This window comes from Montipora capricornis, chromosome 13 (assembly GCF_036669925.1).
Source record: "Montipora capricornis isolate CH-2021 chromosome 13, ASM3666992v2, whole genome shotgun sequence".
Lineage (NCBI taxonomy): Eukaryota > Metazoa > Cnidaria > Anthozoa > Scleractinia > Acroporidae > Montipora > Montipora capricornis.
In genome coordinates this window covers 31,849,062-31,866,561 of record NC_090895.1, presented here as the reverse complement: position 1 = coordinate 31,866,561, position 17,500 = coordinate 31,849,062, and the positions used below count along the sequence as shown (strand labels likewise).

Below are 17,500 nucleotides of genomic sequence, written 5' to 3'. Positions count from 1 at the left end.
GGAACAGGTAAGTAGCCTAACTATCCGCTAGAAGTGTCAGTTCTCCTGGTTATAAACACCTCATTACTTAACAAATTTTACTTTTCTTTTCTTTCTTTTCTTGATTTAATTTTTTTTTGTGCTACTTTTGGAGTCTAAAAAGAGGTTTGGTTTTAAAAACTTTGGTTATGAAAGTTAACGCTATAAAACGACATATTTGTGAGCTATGACGTATCTTTGCTGTTTACAAATGCCCCAGTGGATGAAACTATTGATATCCTAGTCGAACGGGCTTTAAACGATGATTGGTTCAACAAGACCCATGGCACCAATCAGCCGTCGCAGCTGAGGGAAATATTACAAGTAGCAGTCAAGAATCAACTGTTTCAGTTTGATGGCAATTTATATGAGCAAGTGGACGGTGTGGCTGTGGGTTCGCCCCTTGGCCCATTCATGGCAAACACATTCATGAGCTCAATTGAAGCGAATTTCCTCCAAAGCCTTGTCAAGATCGTAGTTTTAGAAAGATTTCATAGCGTCTACTTCGTATTTATGATTCTTCTCCTAATTGAAAGGCTTCTCAGAGATGCATGACGGCCCTCCCAAATGAATAACGCAAATTCTCATTGTCTTATGTTTGATAACCATTTTTTTTGTATTCCTTTCTACTACGTACAGGAAGCAATCTTATTACTGCAGCTAATTTTTGTTTAAACGGAAAATTTGCTGCGGTAGGCACTTATGACGGACGCTGCATCTTCTATGAAACCGAGGTAATCCAGATAGCCACACCAGTTTCAACGTTAAATATTGTTGATTTGCAGGTCATTCTGGATCTGTTAGATTTTCTTGGACCTCAATCTCTGCCATGTGGTTTCTTCCAACCTTACCCTTCCTCTGTTGTCGTTTTTAGAGACTAAAATATCACACCCAGTGGCAGGTGCGAGCTTTGAGGAACAAGAAGGCTCGTGGTCGCAAGATAAGTGGTATTGAACCCATGCCTGGAGAAGATAAGGTAGGTATTTGGTTGGCAGGAGCCCGTAAGATGGAGATTACGATTTAAATCTTTCTTCTGACAAAACATTTTTTGAAACCGTCACTCTCACTAATTGATGTATTATGGCCGATGATGTCACAGGTGGGTAAATCCACCTTTGAATTAACACGGGCCGAGCGAAAAGCCATTTGTAAAACTTCAACCCGCCTTTATTGAAGAACAAGTCTTTTAACATGTTTTCATGGAAACAAAAAGCGGAATAAGATACAGAGGGAATTGTGGCACCCAAACAATTTCGGAACTTTCGACAAACGGATTGCAAGATAGGGATACTGGTTGTTTTTTTGGGCTTCTGAGTTGGGCAAAGGGCGTGCAATTACTCAGAACGCTTTCCATTTGACAGAACCGACCGGCCAGACAGGGCATTTGGAAGGACTAACTCTACCACGCCTTAAATTAACACACTTCGGGGATGATATATACTCCTTGAATTGACAAATATGTCGTCTACATAGACCGTATTCATAAATAGCGGTCAAGAAATTATTCTTTTGTCTTTGTGCTAATTATCCTAATTAGCCTCACTTTGGAACAAAAATTCTTTTGAATTTTGCTCGTGTTTACGAGGCTAGTTAGGATGATTAGCACAAAGACAAAAGATGGATTACTTCGCCGCCATTTATGAATACGGTCTATAGCGCAAGCTAATTTAGGCCCCGACTTTCCAACAGTTGGCGATTAGTATAATACAGTGACGTCATAGACGTAAGATACAATTTTTGAAGAACTGTGAGACGCCACTGGGTAAATATCTTCCTTTGATTTGAATTAACGTTTGCCTTTCACTTACAACACCACTCTGTAATTTAGATTTTGAACGTCTACACTCCCTGCAATGATTGTTTAATAAAAAGGAGGTCGTTTAAAACCGTGGATAATCTTCTATTAACAATACACCTCCTCCAGAAGAATGCCGCGCGAGCAATTACAGTATCATGCAAGTTTTCCTTCAAATTGTTACATTTTCGTTGCAAACTGACGGGTCTGGGGCCCGTTTCTCGAAAGTCTCGAAAATTTTTCGTGTCCGAAAAGCCATTTGCGAAACTGCCAACCGCTTGCTTTAGAAAGCCGATCTTTTAACATGTTTTCAAGGTGACAAAAAAAAAATGACCGTGAAGTTTGACGACTTAAATCCTCTCCGTTCTTGAGTTACAAACGGAATTGTGACACCCGAAAATGGCCCGTAAAGTTTCGGGACTTTCGAGAAACGGGCCTCAGGCCGGCCAGTTCTGACAAAAGGAAAACGCCCTCAGTTCCAGTGTGTTTTCCGTGGCATATAACTTCACAACTGACCCATAATTTGCTGTTCACGTCATCGTCGTCGTCGTCGAAATCCTCATCAATGTCTTTATTCTCGCCATCACCTTCATCTCATTATCACCGCTGCCGTCACCGTCATGCATGATCTTTATTTCCATCATCGTATGGTCATCATTTTTTTTTTAATTGACACGTCCAAGTCATTGCATTTCCCATGAACTAACGTTTTTTACTTTTAGCGAAACGTTCAGTAATAGTGAACCCATGGGCATTTCATGCTGGCACCCCAATAAATGATCGCATTGTCATTATGCGATTTCGACAGACAACCTAATAATGCTGTTTTTTTTCCTTTCATAGGTTCTAATCACATCGAATGATTCTCGAATAAGGCTCTATGATCTCAAGGACAACTCGCTTTACTGCAAGTATAAGGGATGTGTTAACTCCAGTAGCCAGATCAAAGCAAGCTTCAGGTGCGTGCGACCCACAGTATGATGGAGAAACTGTTGTCATGCTACTAATAAGATATGCCTCTCTTTTTTATCGCGATTATATTATTTTTGGCCACATGGTCTAAGCGGGAAATTGTGACGTCACGACGGTATCACCAATACTGGAGCCAATATTGGAGTGTGAGGCCAAAAATGGCCGTTGAGGAACAAGGCATACGTCACTACTTAATTTATTTCTACCATCAGTCCTTTGGAGGAGAAAAGACGTAGCCCATTCCCGAGTTGCTTTTTGCCTCGGTTTCAAAGCGAGTCCTGGTGCACAACCATTCAGATGGAAATGAGTGGTGTATTTTCATACAAATCAAATTCAATATTATTTGAAGGGATTAGCACGAAGACTCGTTTTGAACCAGAGACAAACATGCAGCAACATCAGTTAATGGCAGATTTTGAGGCGTGGAACGCTCTCATAGTTTCAGGTTAGCCCCATTAAAGCTGTGCTTATTTCCATAGTTTTGCAGAATGCTTGAAAAATGAAAACCTGCTGTGCTCATTTGTTCGACTCCGTTAATCCTCAACCTCTTTTGCTGTTCGACCCATCCAAAAGTTAAGCAATAGGGGACTTTTTCCTTGTTTACATAGCCACATCTAAACACGAGGGGGAGTTGAGAGAATTCGAGACAGTTATGCAAACCCTCGACTGCGTCTTGGGTTTGTATAACTGTCGAGAATTCTCTCAACTGCCCAAGTATTTAGATGACGCTATGTAAACACGGGAAAAAGTCCTCTGTTGCTTTCATAAAATACTGATTTCTCAAAAATAATTCCACAAATGAAAGAAAATGATGGTGGTTTTTTTTGCTTCTTGATTGAAAGAGATGTTCTTGATACACGCTCATATTTCCTACCAGTCATTTAAAACGCGTGTCTGACAACACATAACCAATCCACATTTGCGTGATGTCACGGCCGTGTTTACTCATCCAAACACAGCTATTAACCGATGAGAGTGCGCGTACTATCCTAATTATTTTATAATTTTAAATTCGTACTAGTCCATGACGTGTTTGGATTACAGCAAGTGAGCGATAAAGATTTGTTGTCCGTGCTCTTGTTGTCAAATGATTTGATTTCCTCATTGTTTGTCTTTGTAGTCATGACGGTCAATATGTGATTAGCGGTTCGGAGGATCATTTCGTGTACATTTGGAGAACTCAGCACGGATTCCCATCTTCTAGACGAGACAAAAACGAGTTTTACGAGAGTTTTTCTGGTAAGATCAACTATACACCGACTGAACAGATTGCACCGAATACAATCTGACCACGCGCACGTGGCCAAGGAGCAATCCGCTTTCAACTGATTGTCGTATAAAGCTATTACTTCGACCAATCACAGCATTTGCAAACAGCGCAATGAACCAATCCAAAGTCGTAGCAATTCCAAGTAACTTTGTCAAAGCGCGGGAAAGAAAACCGCGTGGAAAGTCGCGATTGGTTTTTGGTTTTCCTTTTCATTGGTTGATAAACTGGCGCGAGATTTTTAAACCAATCACTATGACCAAGCTTAGCAATTGCAATCGCGTAAAATTACTTTTGACAGTCATTTGAAAACTGCCCTATTAAGGAAATTGCTTTTACCTGAAACGGCAGGCTGTTGCGACTTGTTACGAAAATTCTCTTATTCCAGCGGATGCTCGATACCAATCAATCAATCAATCAATCAACTTTATTTAAAACACGGTAAATGGCTTAGCAAGCTGGTTTTCAGACATGCCGTGTAAGAATTACAAAATATAAGTGCTAAAAAATTACAAGAATTACAAGATATAAATGTTAAAACGACTAATGAACTAGGTATAACTTAGCGCGAAATATTATTTAATGTCAAAGAAATTTAAACAATAGTAATAATTAGTAACAAACATAATTTACTAATAATTTACTTATACCTCGAGCTAACAAGCCAAAATATTCTGAAATCAGACAAGTTTCTTTAATTTTTGGCAAAAAGAAAATTGCAGTCTGAGGTTTGCCGTTTGGTGAATCTCTCCGATGACTGAAGCTGATTTTCCCGAAGTTGTCCAAACGCAAGTCGATAGTAACCTTTTCATTGGGCTACAGCTTCGAATACAAGTTTTCCATTCGAAGCATGAGCTCTTGAATCTGAACCTCCAAACTCAATGCGCATTCTGGAATGGAAATAGAAATGGAAGTGGACTTTGTTTGTCCACGGAAAACCTTAAGAGCGCTCAGAAACTCGTTCAACATGTGTCCGTGCATTCTGGATCGAATTGAAATTTGGCATCGTTGGTTTTTGAGGATAGGGGGGGGGGGGGGGGAACCGGAGTACCCGGAGAAAAACCTCTTGCGGAGAAAAAACTCTCGGACCAAGGAGAGAACCAACAACAAACTCAAGGAGCAAGGAGTGGCACTGGCAAAGTCGGTCAGTGCGCGGCCTTGGTGCAAGAGGTCGCGAGTTCGATCCCCGGATCTCACATCCTTGTTTCGACTTCTTTCCTTTCAGTGTAGCTTAAGTAGCTTTAAATACCCTTAAAACGGAGCACTGATGGAAAGAGGGGGTAAAATGAGCGCACCGTCGGCTTCTTGGGAGAATACCCTCGCTCTAGAAGGTAAAGGAATCACCTTTAAAAAATGGTATACCTTTACCAACCCATGCACATATAGCGCCAAGTCTAGGAATCGAACCCCGGGCCACGTTGGTGGAAGACGAGTGCTCTCACCACTGCGCCACCCCTGCTCCCCAAAAGAAACACTCTTGCTTCAATCTAAAATTTCGTATTATCATTCAAAACAGTCCCTCCAAAGACTACACTCACTCTAACGGTCTTGCTTTGTTAAGTGTGAATCAATAACTCTTGCCACTAAGCTTCAAAGCGACTGAGTACAGTTTACATGTGGTCCGTACAGAAGACCTGCGAAAACTGATTCAAAGTGCATCCTTAAATGGACACCATTTTTTTATCTGTTGTTTAATTCCCATTGTTTCTCTTTTTTTTATTTCTTTACAAGCTCACGCAGTTGTAGTGACTGCAGCGATGTTTGCTCCAGTACCTTGGTTAATTATTCCACCAGACTCAAGCTGTCAACCTTTCACCACTGAAGTGCTGGTAACCGCTGACTGGAGTGGCGCCATCAAGCTGTTTGTTAACAGATAACATTGGTCTGTCTGTGCTTACCTTCGTTTGAACACCAATCACGGCCTTTGATAACATGGCTTGGAAGACGAGGCACAGCTTTCACCGTTTCATCCCCATTCGCGTCGAGGCAAATGACTAAATAGTGTAATCGAGATGCTTTTGACATTCTTTTTTGGAAACAACTGTCAGGCAAAAAAGTACTGCAGGAAAGTGCTTTTGATTAGCCATCATCAATTTGCTTCCTCTCGTGGCTGGTCCTTAGAGGAAATGGCGCAAAATACTGTTAAATTTAATCTACCTGAGTTCACTGCCCTTGTGATCTTCCGCTGCTCAGTCTTGTTGACCCAGAGGGCTGCTGTGTCGGTGTAGCCTCTATATACCTTGCTTCATAGAATGCCTTTTAAGCGAGCTAGTCTCGTCTGCAGGTCCAACGCGTAGAATGCTGGCATTTTTAGCGTTGAAGTTCATCCGAAGCACGCCATGTACCGCGCCGAATCAATTAGAACACCTAACTTGATCAAGAGCAGTTTTATTAAACAAGGCGAGGCGTTAGTGGGAAGAAATAATATCTACGTTAAGCTTGAATTTGCTCATCACCCAAGATAGTGCCCAATCGTCGTACAAAAATGAGGAGGGACCCTGTAAAATATTCTCCCCATAGCAGCGGAGAGTGACTTAGAAACCACATTTATACAAAGCTTGGCATTATTATGAAGCGTCTTTGCGTTTTATTGGAGGTTTTGTTTTTGTTCGAACGACAAACGATACTACTTTAATAGTACTGTACTTCAGCACGATGAGCAATCAAAACCTATTCCACTTAACAATAGGAAACTTCTGCAAAGAACAGCGAGGTCACTAAAGACCGAGTTTTACATGAAGTGCAAAAATGAGTTCTGCACGTGCTTACATGATTAATTATTAATTATTATACATTATTAATAATGTATTGGAGGTATTACTCCTACAGAATCGTTCCTCGTTCAAGCACCAAGTGTAAATCAGCAGTTAATCATGTAATTTAGGCTAGCAACTCTTAAAGGGAACCTCCACCAAAACAACAAAATAATTTTAAACCACAGAACATAATGTTTACAATTAAAATTGTTCAAACTTTTCCCAATGAAATCGTTTATATTCGAGAAAAATGAATTTCAAAAACGCTTGTTTTGGCTTTCAAACTGCCTGGGCGCCGCCATCTTGAATAATTGTGACGTATCGTGGTTTGCCCTATTGTTTCAGAACAAACGCTCTTTTTGTCAGACCAATACAGCAACAACGACACGTCACAATTATTCAAGATGGCGGCGCCCGGTAAATTTGAAAGCCAAAACAAGCGTTTTTGAAATTGACTTTCTTCGAATTCAAACGGTTTCATTGGAAAAAGTTTGAACAATTTTAATTGTAAACATTATGTTCTGTGGCTTAAAGTTATTTTGTTGTTTTAGTGAAGGCACTCTTTAAAAAAGGAAAGACTTGCGTAGTTAATGAAGTCGTTTTGACGACGAACATGGCATAACCACCTTAGTTTAAATGGTCTCGAAGTACTTGTTTAAACAGATTCGCCCTTGTCACACGGCGGCTATTTTGTCCCGGGAGACCAAAAAAGCTCTGTTTTACCACGCCAAGCCTCACCCCCATGGTTTCCACTGCGAGGCTCGGGACAATATGGCCGCCGTGTGACAAGGGCGAATTAGATCATTTCCAAGGCCAACAGTATGGCCTCTTTTTCAAAGCAAGTTCAAGCGCGGAAAGTTTATGGAAATTAAAAGCGGCAATTAATTAAAGGGATGGGTGGGTCCCTTAAAAGAGTAGCGAATGGTACAATATAGAGGTAGTCACTTTTTTCATTATATTACTGCAGTATGGTATTTGAATGGGGATTGTTCGCTCATTTGCCTTAACTGCTGAGGAAGTCATAGCCTGGAAAAGTTTTAGGGATAATTTTAAATGAACGTGGAAATGAACAAGTTATTTAAGTCGAAGAATACACGTGTAATATACCGCAGCAAATAAATTTGAGAACTCTTGCTTACTGTGACTTTTATGATATTGCGGACTCCGAAGTTAACTTTCACAAACGGTTTCGCTTTTACAAATCATGTTTGTAGCGACAGTGGGCGGACTTTTGAACATGATAAAGTGGATCGAAGTCATCCGATGACAACGCTGTTGTGATCCTGAAACCCGCTCGGCTTCAGTAGGGACTTTTATGCACGCGCGTTTTTGAGACGCGGACGGCAACCGGAAGTGAGTTGTTTTCCCTTTAAACTTGTCTTCACGCAACCACATTCACATTGCTAAGTATCTTTTCTCCATTAGTGATGATAAGTATAAAAGTCTTGGAGACACTACTATTCTGGCACTCGAAATGTTCTCTTCCGGTTCCCGTCCGCGTCTCAAAAATGCGCGTGCTTAAGCTCCCTAATAGGGACGGCGGAGCCGAGGGTGCTTTCCCCCCCACCCCCCAATTTCAAGCAAAGTTGCATTTCCGAGCTTCAAGATTTTAAAACTTTCTCGCGGGGGATTCCCCCAGAACCCCCTACAAGTTAGCGTCTCCACCGTCCCTGTTTATACCTTCCTTCTAACCGATTCGTTGCAAAGACACAGGATCCCACTTATATGACAAGAGTCTTCACTTTGTTCGAAGGATTTTTACCCTTTTTACTTTAAAGTTCACAGTACTTAACGTTTGTTTTTTTTTAATGTTACAATATCTTGGTCAGTACATGCAATCGTCGTTTTGCCGTTTAGTCTGATTTATGCTCAGTCCGTCGTCGTTATCTCGTACCTGTGTTTTCATATCCAGTGTTTTCCCAATCCCGACGCTTGGTCCATTATTCCTATTTTCCTGTTAATCCAGATTCCAGCAAATTTATAACTTGGGCGGAGATCCTGTAACATTCCACTCTAAAAATGCAAAAGGAACTTGGTCATGTGGTAAATTTGCATGCACCATAAATAAGTTATTAAACTTTGCAACTGATTTGTTTTTTCTGGTCCTGAAAACACGTCTAAAGATCGATTTTAAGAGCAGATCTCAGTCTCAAAAAACTGCTTTTCGGACCCAAAAAGTTTTCGATGCCTTCGAGAAAAAAGCAAGTCTACAAAATAACGAAGAGTGCAAGCCTCCCCAAGGATTTCCATCTTTTTGAAATTAAGTCAAGGAAGAACTGACGACCAGTGGTGCCTATAACCTGCAACCAGGCCTCATGTTTTCGAGTTGGATCACGTTTTGCCCTTTCTCCTTCTTCTGGAATTTTAAATTTCCTGACTTTTTTTTCTGTCAAAATGTTATGTTTCGGGTCCCACCTTTAGATTCGACTCCACCACTATCACTACAAGCAAAAGTTTCAAAATGGGACCAAACAGTGAGGTGTTGTGTCGTTTTCCAACAGTATTCTATAGACCACAGGTGGCCCAAGCTCAAAATGTGAGCATCTGTTCTGTACTATGATGAAATGTTAAATGAAACGAATCATTTATTGAACTGCGGATATGGAATCAAGTGAAGCTATGGTCCTTGCAGTTGCAGTTATGAACGCAATTTTAGCAATTGCGTGGAGGGAGAAGCGTGAAAATTTCAGTCATAACTGCAAGGATCATATCTTGACTTGATTTTATATCTGCAATTCAACATATGATTCGTTTCATATATCATTTCATCGTTGATTCATTCATCGTGGGAACATTTGAACCTACACTTGAAATGACCAGCTCACAACATCGGTGACCTCATAGCTCAGTTGGTTAGAGCGTCGCACTGGCGTCGCCAGTGTTCAAACGATGGATAGCGCTATATGCCGGATAAATCACTATCCAGTGGATAAATCATAGCGAAACCAATTGCGCTATCCAATGGATAGTGATTTATCCGGTGGATAGCACTGTCCACCTTTTGAACTACTGGGGCCAGAATTTTTCAGGCTTCTCCACGCATTGCTAAATTGCGTTTATAACTGCAAGGATCATAGCTTCACTTGTACTGTAAAATATTATGCAAGAGTTGAAATGTAAGGATTCCTATGGGGACAACAGTTTTTCTCAAAATTCGAAAAAACTATTTACGATTTAAAATAAAAAATACCTTACCTTGCTTCAGTCTTGTGTTTCTTTGTCTCTGGTAAGGTTTCTGGGTCGATGAAGTGCGATTTAGGTTAAAGGAAAGGAAAGAAAAGGAACTTTATACTAGTGTCTATATAGTGTTAGAGCTCTAATTGGGAACACTGGAAACTGAAATTAAAGAAAAGGAATTTATTCAAGTGTCTAGTCGATGTAGTGCTGGAGCACTAATTGGGGACACTGTAAAGCGAAATTAACAATGAACACGAATCAAGTCAAATGTTGGTTTTTGAGGAGAGGGGAAACCGGAGTACCCAGGAAAAACCTCTCGGTGCAGAGTAGAGAACAAACAAACTCAACCCACATATGACGCCGAGTCGAGGAATCGAACCCGGGCCACATCGGTGGGAGGCGAGTGCTCTCACCACTGCGCCATCCCTGCATTTTTCACCATTTGTAAGGAAAAGGAAGGTCATGTTAATTGTTCAATTCGTGCAAAAGTATTGATAAACGAAGAAAAGAGTGAGCGAAAGACTGGGACAAAGCTATGAGGCACGCGTGTAAATCGCGCGTGATAGTGAGACTTTTGAGAGTTCTAGTAATGAGGTACTCAATTTCTCAGGTCACTTTCAAATACCCACATCTTATCACGGTCCATTCATATAGTGATCTTGTCTGTATTGTAGTAGTGTATAGTAATGGCGTCGATTGAAATGGACAAAAAAGTGCAATTTGGCGTCATAGATTTTGTCGTTTTCGGAGTTATGTTACTCCTTTCAGCTGTCATCGGAATATACCATGCTTTTACTGGAGGGAAGCAACGAACAACAAAAGAATTTCTCTTTGCAAACCGCGGCATGATGGGGATACCAGTGGCTCTTTCTCTGATAGCATCGTTTATGTCAGCGATTACGATTCTTGGTGTTCCATCTGAAATTTATTCTTTTGGTACCCAGTACTGGCTTATTGTTGCATCGTATGTTATTTTATTTCCAAGTGTAGCGTTGATATTTGTTCCAGTGTTTCGCGCTGTGGATATTTCCAGTTCGTATGAGGTGAGTTAGGAATTTGTCTACCGCGTTGCCCTCGTGTGTAAAACTAATATTGATCATCTACAAAATACTGAATTTTCTTCTTTCGTTGATTTTTTTATTTTATTTTGAAGTATAAACTTGCCACGAGTGTTTTATCTTCTCTTCTTTATCCCGTATTTATACCTTTTTAGTCCTTTGATTTTTATTTTGGAAATCCACGTGGTTGGCTTATAATTGATCAAAGTCCACATAACCCTTATGTGAAACAGAAATGTCAAGTCTCCTGCCATGGTACCTAAAAATGAAATGATCAACAAGGTACCGATAAGGCCTCCAGTTGCAATAGGAACTCAAGGAATCGTTTTACATATATTCCTTGGGATAATTGGTCAGATCAAAAGTAAATAAATAAATAAATAAATAAATAAATAAAAATAATAATAATAATAATAATAATCATAATAATCATAATAATAATCATAATAATAATAATCAGGTCAGGTCAAAAGAGATTGGTGTGGTCCAGTTGCATTTTTCCTTTCATTTTTCCTTTCCACATGTGAATGAGATAGTGAGCAGTGGGGGAAGAATCCATAGTGTATTAGTTTCAAGCAGTTTTCAAGACAAAAAATGGCATGAAAAAAGTCTGAATTCTTCATGGAAAATCCACTCTTCTAGTTAATTGCTGTCCTAATAAATCCCATTAATTTTAATGTCTGATAACATTTCATTGGCATTTGTGAGTTGAACCATAGGGTCATTTGCCATCGCATTTTTGCTAAATATTTTTACCTGTATGCAACGTATTTAGCTAAACTTTAGGAGTAATAACGCAATGTACAAACAATTCAAACTCTCTTTGTAGTACTTGGAAAAGAGATTTTCGTTTGGAATTCGAATCCTTGGAAGCATATGTTTCATCATTCAAACGGTAAGTTGGCTGTTTGTGTAAGCTTTCACAGTTATTAGAAATGCTGTTACTTGTACGTTTTCTTCAGTGTATTGGTTTCAAAAAGAGTATCTTCTGTATAATAATTATTTTTTCAGTCTCTTTATATGGCCATTGTAGTGTATGGACCAGCCATAGCCTTGGAAGCAGGTTAGTTAATAGTTACATGTATATAAATTAAGAAGATTCTTCTGAGGCAAAAGATCAGAATAAGTTCTATTTTTTTCATAGATTCTTTCAATCATTCCTCCCTTCGTTTTTTTGGAAACTTATTCTCTACTTCATTTACTCCTTTATCATTCACTCACCAGATAAGTTCATTCCTTCACTTCTTTCTTTTTATTTCACATATACATTTATTTATTTTCCACAGTAACAGGATTTCCAGTTTGGGCATCTATTGTCTCTATTGGCATTGTCTGTACATTTTACACAACCATCGTAAGTGTTGACTGCAGGATTTTTTCCAATAATAATAATATTTTCTGCCTGACATCAGTCATTTGGGCCAAGAGGTTTAATTTTATTTTGAATATTTAACTTTATAATGTAATTTTATTTTTAAGGGTGGAATAAAAGCAGTAATCTGGAATGATGTGTTTCAAGCTGTTGTGATGTTAGGTGGCCTTGTTGCAATACTCATAGTTGGAGTGCACAAAGTTGGAGGCTTTGGAAATGTGTGGGATCGTCTTGATAAAGGAAAAAGACTTAATTTTATTGAGTAAGGTTATGATTTAATAATTCCGTCATCTAATCCCAGTGTTTTCCTGTGCAATGAAGGACATACCTACATGTAACTATGATTTATAAAACAGGAAACATGTATACATCCAGTTATGTGCCAGGGCTTTCTCACTGGGAATTGACAATTTATTTGGATGAAGGTTTGCCTCAATCAAAGTTAACAAAGGGAATTCTTGCAAAGTTGAACCCTGAAAGGGTGAATAGGGCAAAAGTTGGCATGGTTGCATTGTGCTAGTCACTGACCACCCTTTTTTGCCCTCTTCTTTAATCTTAGGGTCTTCCGCTCTTCTAATATATACAGACTTGCATGTTCTGCATGTTTCAAGTTTAAACAGGAACGCAAAGCATAATATGTTTTCCATTACTAATACACTTTTCTTTCACTTTGGAAGTCTAAACCCAGACCCTACTCAGCGTCTGTCAATATGGAGTTTGGTCATAGGGGGAGCGTTCGGTTTGTTTCCACTTTGGGCTGTTAATCAGACTGCAGTTCAACGATTTCTGGCAGCCAAGTCTAACAAAGAAGCTAAACTGTAAGTTGTTGTTCCAGTTTTCGTCTTGGCATGATGAGTTCTCTGATATCATTGTTGAAACTTTTCTCAAGCTTCATCCTTTTGGACAGTAACTACAACAAAAGGCAGCACCCAGCAATATCCCCTCCCCTTTCTCCACCCAAAGCAATGTTTTTTCACACAGAAGTGAAAATAACCAAGCTATTACCTCATCATTTAGGAGTTTAAGCAAAGCCGACACATATGGCAACGAAAACGTGAAGTCCAAAATATAACTTAGGGCTATCACAAGTATTTTGCGATTATTCTGCCTTGTTCATCTTGTACAATACAGGTGGGCGAGCTATTCTGTAACTGGATGTGTACAAACGGTTTAAAAGTCATAACAGAAAAAGACTGTTTCATTGTCATTATGCTCACATTGTCGTCAAAACCTAAAATTTGGTGATTTAACATTGTTGTTTTGTCGAGTACGGCAGAGAAATACATGGAAATTCTTGTTGTACATAGTTTTCCTCTTTTAACCAATAATATTCTTGCTTTGTGGCGTATTCAGCTGTAGCCGTTGTCTTTGCTTACACTCCCTATTGTTTGGGGGAGAATGGGTAAGTGTAACACAAAGATTTACTTCATGGAGATACAAATTACATGTATGTACATGTCACTTGTTTAGATGTGTAGACGGAAGTAAAGAGTGTCTCAACATTATTTTGTCCAGGATTGTAAATAGGTTAGATCTTTAAAGAAACCCAGATGGTGGCTGTTGATAAAAAGACCTAAATTAATTAAGTCCTCTAAATTCTTCTAGTGTGGTGGAATTTCAGGCAGCGAAAACTTGGTTTCAGATAATTAAATTAGTGGGCTGCCAGCACTTAGTAACATCTCAAAAGCACTGTATTCCAGAGTGATTTTTCAACACTTTAAATGATATGGCTTTGATCATTTGGTTTCAGAGTAGAACCTGTAAGCTAAGGAGTTGTCTAATACAAAGTTATTTTAAGGACGGTGCCTACTAATTCAAAGGTATTTTGCATGGTTTACTGAATATGTGGGAAAAGCAGATCTTAACAAGTATTATTGAAATCCAAAAGGAAAATTGGGGGTAACCATGCATTTTTCAAAGATAATTAATCAACAAATTATATTTGTAAAAAGCTTTAAATTACAAAGAAATGTATGGCGTTCTTTGCCAAATTGAACTGTTAATTATCTCTGAAAAATGCATGGTTACCCCCAGTTTTCTTTTTGGATACTAAGAGCACTTGCTAAGTTCTGCCTTCTCCACATAGTTTTGAACCATGCAAAAGTTTCCCTGTATTAATAAGCACTCCCAATTGGAAATGTGAGTATCTCGACATGCGCAGAATGTATGGGCAATAACAATAGTATGCACTGTCCTTAATAGCTATACTTTCAACGATTTTTTGCATAAGTCCTTTTTCTGTCGTAAATGTAGAAACTGCACTTCGTTCCTCTTACTTTTAGATTCTTAATGAAACCAGGGTGCTTTCTTTCAAGCATTGATTCTTTCATTTTGTTAATGCAGGGCTGTTTGGATCAATTTGCCCCTAAGTATATTTGCTGTTTCTCTGTGTGCTCTTTGTGGGTGTGTGATTTATGCATTTTATGCTGACTGTGATCCCATTTCAAGCAACCTAATCAAGAAGGGTGATCAGGTAATTTGATATTATTTGCCACACTTGCAGCACATTCATTGACTTATTTGTAAAAAGATTTTAAAACAGACTTCCCTGATTCCAATATTATTGTCTTTTAGATTCTGCCATATTTTGTGATGCACGTATTGGGATCCTTCTATGTTATACCCGGCTTATTTATGGCTTGTTTGTTCAGTGGGACACTCAGGTACACTTATGGTACTCTTTGTCGATGTGCCTGGCTAATTTATACAATGTAATGATATTATTGTCGACATTTTGTTACTGTAGAAATCAATAAAGCACCAGCATGGAATGGTCTTTGACTGAAGCCTCCAACTCACCAAAGCCGTTTGACAATATTACTTTAAAAATCACACTTTTCCTGAACAAAATCATCATCACACTCTCACTTCTTACAAATTATTCCACCTTCCATTTTCTTCTCACAGTCACCAAAAAACATCCATTGGGGTAACAATGGTAAGCAAATATCTAGGGTGTCTACATGAGAAAAAAAACATTCTTTTGTTATTTGGGAGGAAACTGGAATATCTCGAGAAAGACCCTCCGAGAAGGGTAGATAACCAACACAAACTTGGCCACGTGTATGGTGTCATCACCAGAATTTGAAGGTCGTATTGGTGGGAAGAAATTACACTGCTTTCTAGGCACAGCTGTCAAAGCTGATGAAACTTTTTATTTTGCATGAAGTGTTTTCATACTTTGTATTTTTATTTCAATTATTGTTGTTACAGCACAGTTTCCTCTGGACTCAACTCACTGGCAGCAGTTGTATTGGAAGATTTCATGAAGCCTTTATGGGCATACAGAAGAAAAGAACTCACAGAGATAGAAGCTACACTCTATTCAAAGTTGCTTGGTGGGTTTATAAGGAGCTTCGTCACAGTACTGAATAAGGAACAGAAAACAGTGGTTTCTCATGTGTTGTAATATGTGGTTTTCCACTAACCATGAACAAAGTATCTTGTTGCTTGACAAAGGATTCTAGAGAAACCAGTTGGGAGGACCTGCATTTTGATGTCCGTGATCATACACTGTTCATCGCAACTCAGATGACAACAAAAATTTAATGTATATTCTATATTACAGCTTTGGGATTTGGTGTAGTGACAGTAGCTCTTTCATTCCTTGCTACTCAGATGGGTGCAATACTGCAGGTTTGTGACACTTCCATTTACTTCATTGCTTTCTTATTTTAGGCCTTGTAATGAAAGCCCTGTATCGTCCTTTTTGAAAGACAGTCTCCATGTCTGTTGCAACCAAGTGTTGCTACATTAGAAAAGCAATTACATGACTAATATTTTTTGGTGTCTGTTCCTTTGTTTTTTACTAGACATTCTACAGTGTGTTTGGTGTTGTTGGAGGTCCTGTTGTAGGAGTGTTTTGCCTCGGAATGTTCACTCGCCGTGCAAACTCTAGGGTACGTCATAATTTGTAGTTTTTGTAGCCATTGTTTGTAGCACATGGGTCAACCTCGTTCCCAGGGTTCTCTCCTACTCTTGGGGAACAGGTAGACCCTGGGAACGAGGTTGCACATGGGTCTGTTTTTAGTTTGGAGACTTTTTATGTCGTTCGTTTCCCCAATGTTTACCTTAATAATAATAATGATGATAATGATGATGATGATGATATTATTATATTATTATGATATTAGTATTCTTATAATTTGTTGTACTTTTGTGGCAAGGGAATAAATTAACTTATGAAATAATTACTATTCTTTGTTATCTCTGTGAAGAGCATTTGCTTGAACAGATTTTATTTTTACCCCACCAGGGAGCATGGATTGGTCTGGCAATGGGCTTTGCTATTGGCCTTTGGATAGGTATTGGTGCAAAAGTTTACCCTCCACCTGTCTCTAAGGCCCCTGTATCTACCATGGGATGTACTGCAGCCACGTCCACAAACACTACTATCAGCGTCTTGATGGCTGGTAACACAACAAGGTAAATAACATTGAACTCTGATGGTTCAAGGGGTTGGTCTCCTTGCTATTGCCTACCGTGCCCTCCACCCCCCCCCCCCCCCCCCAAGCACAATTGTCTAGTTTGTAGGATGAGATGATGATCAGGTGATTTCTCTTGATTTTTTCTTTTTGTTTTCTGTTAGTACCCCGCCAATTCCGACCGCAGAGTATGAAGGCCTTGTAATTTACCGCCTGTCTTGGCTGTGGTACAGTTTCGTGTGTTTTGTTGTTACATATTTGACTGGGTACATTGTCAGCGTTGTATGGCCAGGTGAGTAAGGTTATTCGTGTCTTCTCATGGAGTTTGCTTAATATTGGCAGTTAAAAATGGCAGTTGTTGCACCTGTGATCATGGGACTGAAAAAGTGTGACTTAAAAATTTTCACCTTTTGCGTCGTCATGACGCCATACAAATGTGTCACGTGCTGTAAGTTGCTTCTTTAATTAATAAAACTTCTGGACGGTGTTATGGAAGTCTTGTGAATTGGAGCGCCTTTACTAACAAAATGTTTTCCACCCTTAGGCGAACACGAGAGTTATGAAGTGGATTCCAGGCTCCTGTTCAAAATCGAATACTGTTTACCAGAATGTGGTTCAAAAAGGTCACGTGAACATTGTTTACCTGTGGATCAAGATGAGG

The 17,500-nt window shown here is 39.3% G+C and overlaps 2 protein-coding genes across 2 annotated transcripts in view; both read left to right on the top strand.

Annotated features, from left to right (window-relative positions):
- LOC138028326 (WD repeat-containing protein 44-like) overlaps nucleotides 1-6,073 on the top strand; it is a 21,881-nt gene extending 15,808 nt beyond the window's left edge. The window contains exons 17-22 of the mRNA XM_068875812.1: nucleotides 1-7; nucleotides 658-752; nucleotides 893-994; nucleotides 2,657-2,772; nucleotides 3,906-4,024; nucleotides 5,784-6,073. The exon at nucleotides 1-7 is cut by the window's left edge and continues 93 nt beyond it. Of these exons, the coding sequence (XP_068731913.1) occupies nucleotides 1-7; nucleotides 658-752; nucleotides 893-994; nucleotides 2,657-2,772; nucleotides 3,906-4,024; nucleotides 5,784-5,929 (585 nt within the window). The 3' untranslated portion in view covers nucleotides 5,930-6,073. The remainder of the gene's footprint in view (nucleotides 8-657; nucleotides 753-892; nucleotides 995-2,656; nucleotides 2,773-3,905; nucleotides 4,025-5,783) is intronic.
- Nucleotides 6,074-10,562: 4,489 nt separating this feature from the next.
- The window catches only part of LOC138028698 (sodium-coupled monocarboxylate transporter 1-like), an 11,146-nt gene continuing 4,208 nt past the window's right edge, over nucleotides 10,563-17,500 (top strand). Inside the window, exons 1-14 of the mRNA XM_068876299.1 lie at nucleotides 10,563-11,028; nucleotides 11,873-11,938; nucleotides 12,055-12,106; nucleotides 12,330-12,397; nucleotides 12,523-12,677; nucleotides 13,093-13,233; nucleotides 14,759-14,888; nucleotides 14,990-15,078; nucleotides 15,629-15,753; nucleotides 15,984-16,051; nucleotides 16,228-16,314; nucleotides 16,671-16,840; nucleotides 17,004-17,131; nucleotides 17,384-17,499. Coding sequence (XP_068732400.1) covers nucleotides 10,672-11,028; nucleotides 11,873-11,938; nucleotides 12,055-12,106; nucleotides 12,330-12,397; nucleotides 12,523-12,677; nucleotides 13,093-13,233; nucleotides 14,759-14,888; nucleotides 14,990-15,078; nucleotides 15,629-15,753; nucleotides 15,984-16,051; nucleotides 16,228-16,314; nucleotides 16,671-16,840; nucleotides 17,004-17,131; nucleotides 17,384-17,499 — 1,752 coding nt within the window. The 5' untranslated portion in view covers nucleotides 10,563-10,671. The remainder of the gene's footprint in view (nucleotides 11,029-11,872; nucleotides 11,939-12,054; nucleotides 12,107-12,329; nucleotides 12,398-12,522; nucleotides 12,678-13,092; nucleotides 13,234-14,758; nucleotides 14,889-14,989; nucleotides 15,079-15,628; nucleotides 15,754-15,983; nucleotides 16,052-16,227; nucleotides 16,315-16,670; nucleotides 16,841-17,003; nucleotides 17,132-17,383; nucleotide 17,500) is intronic.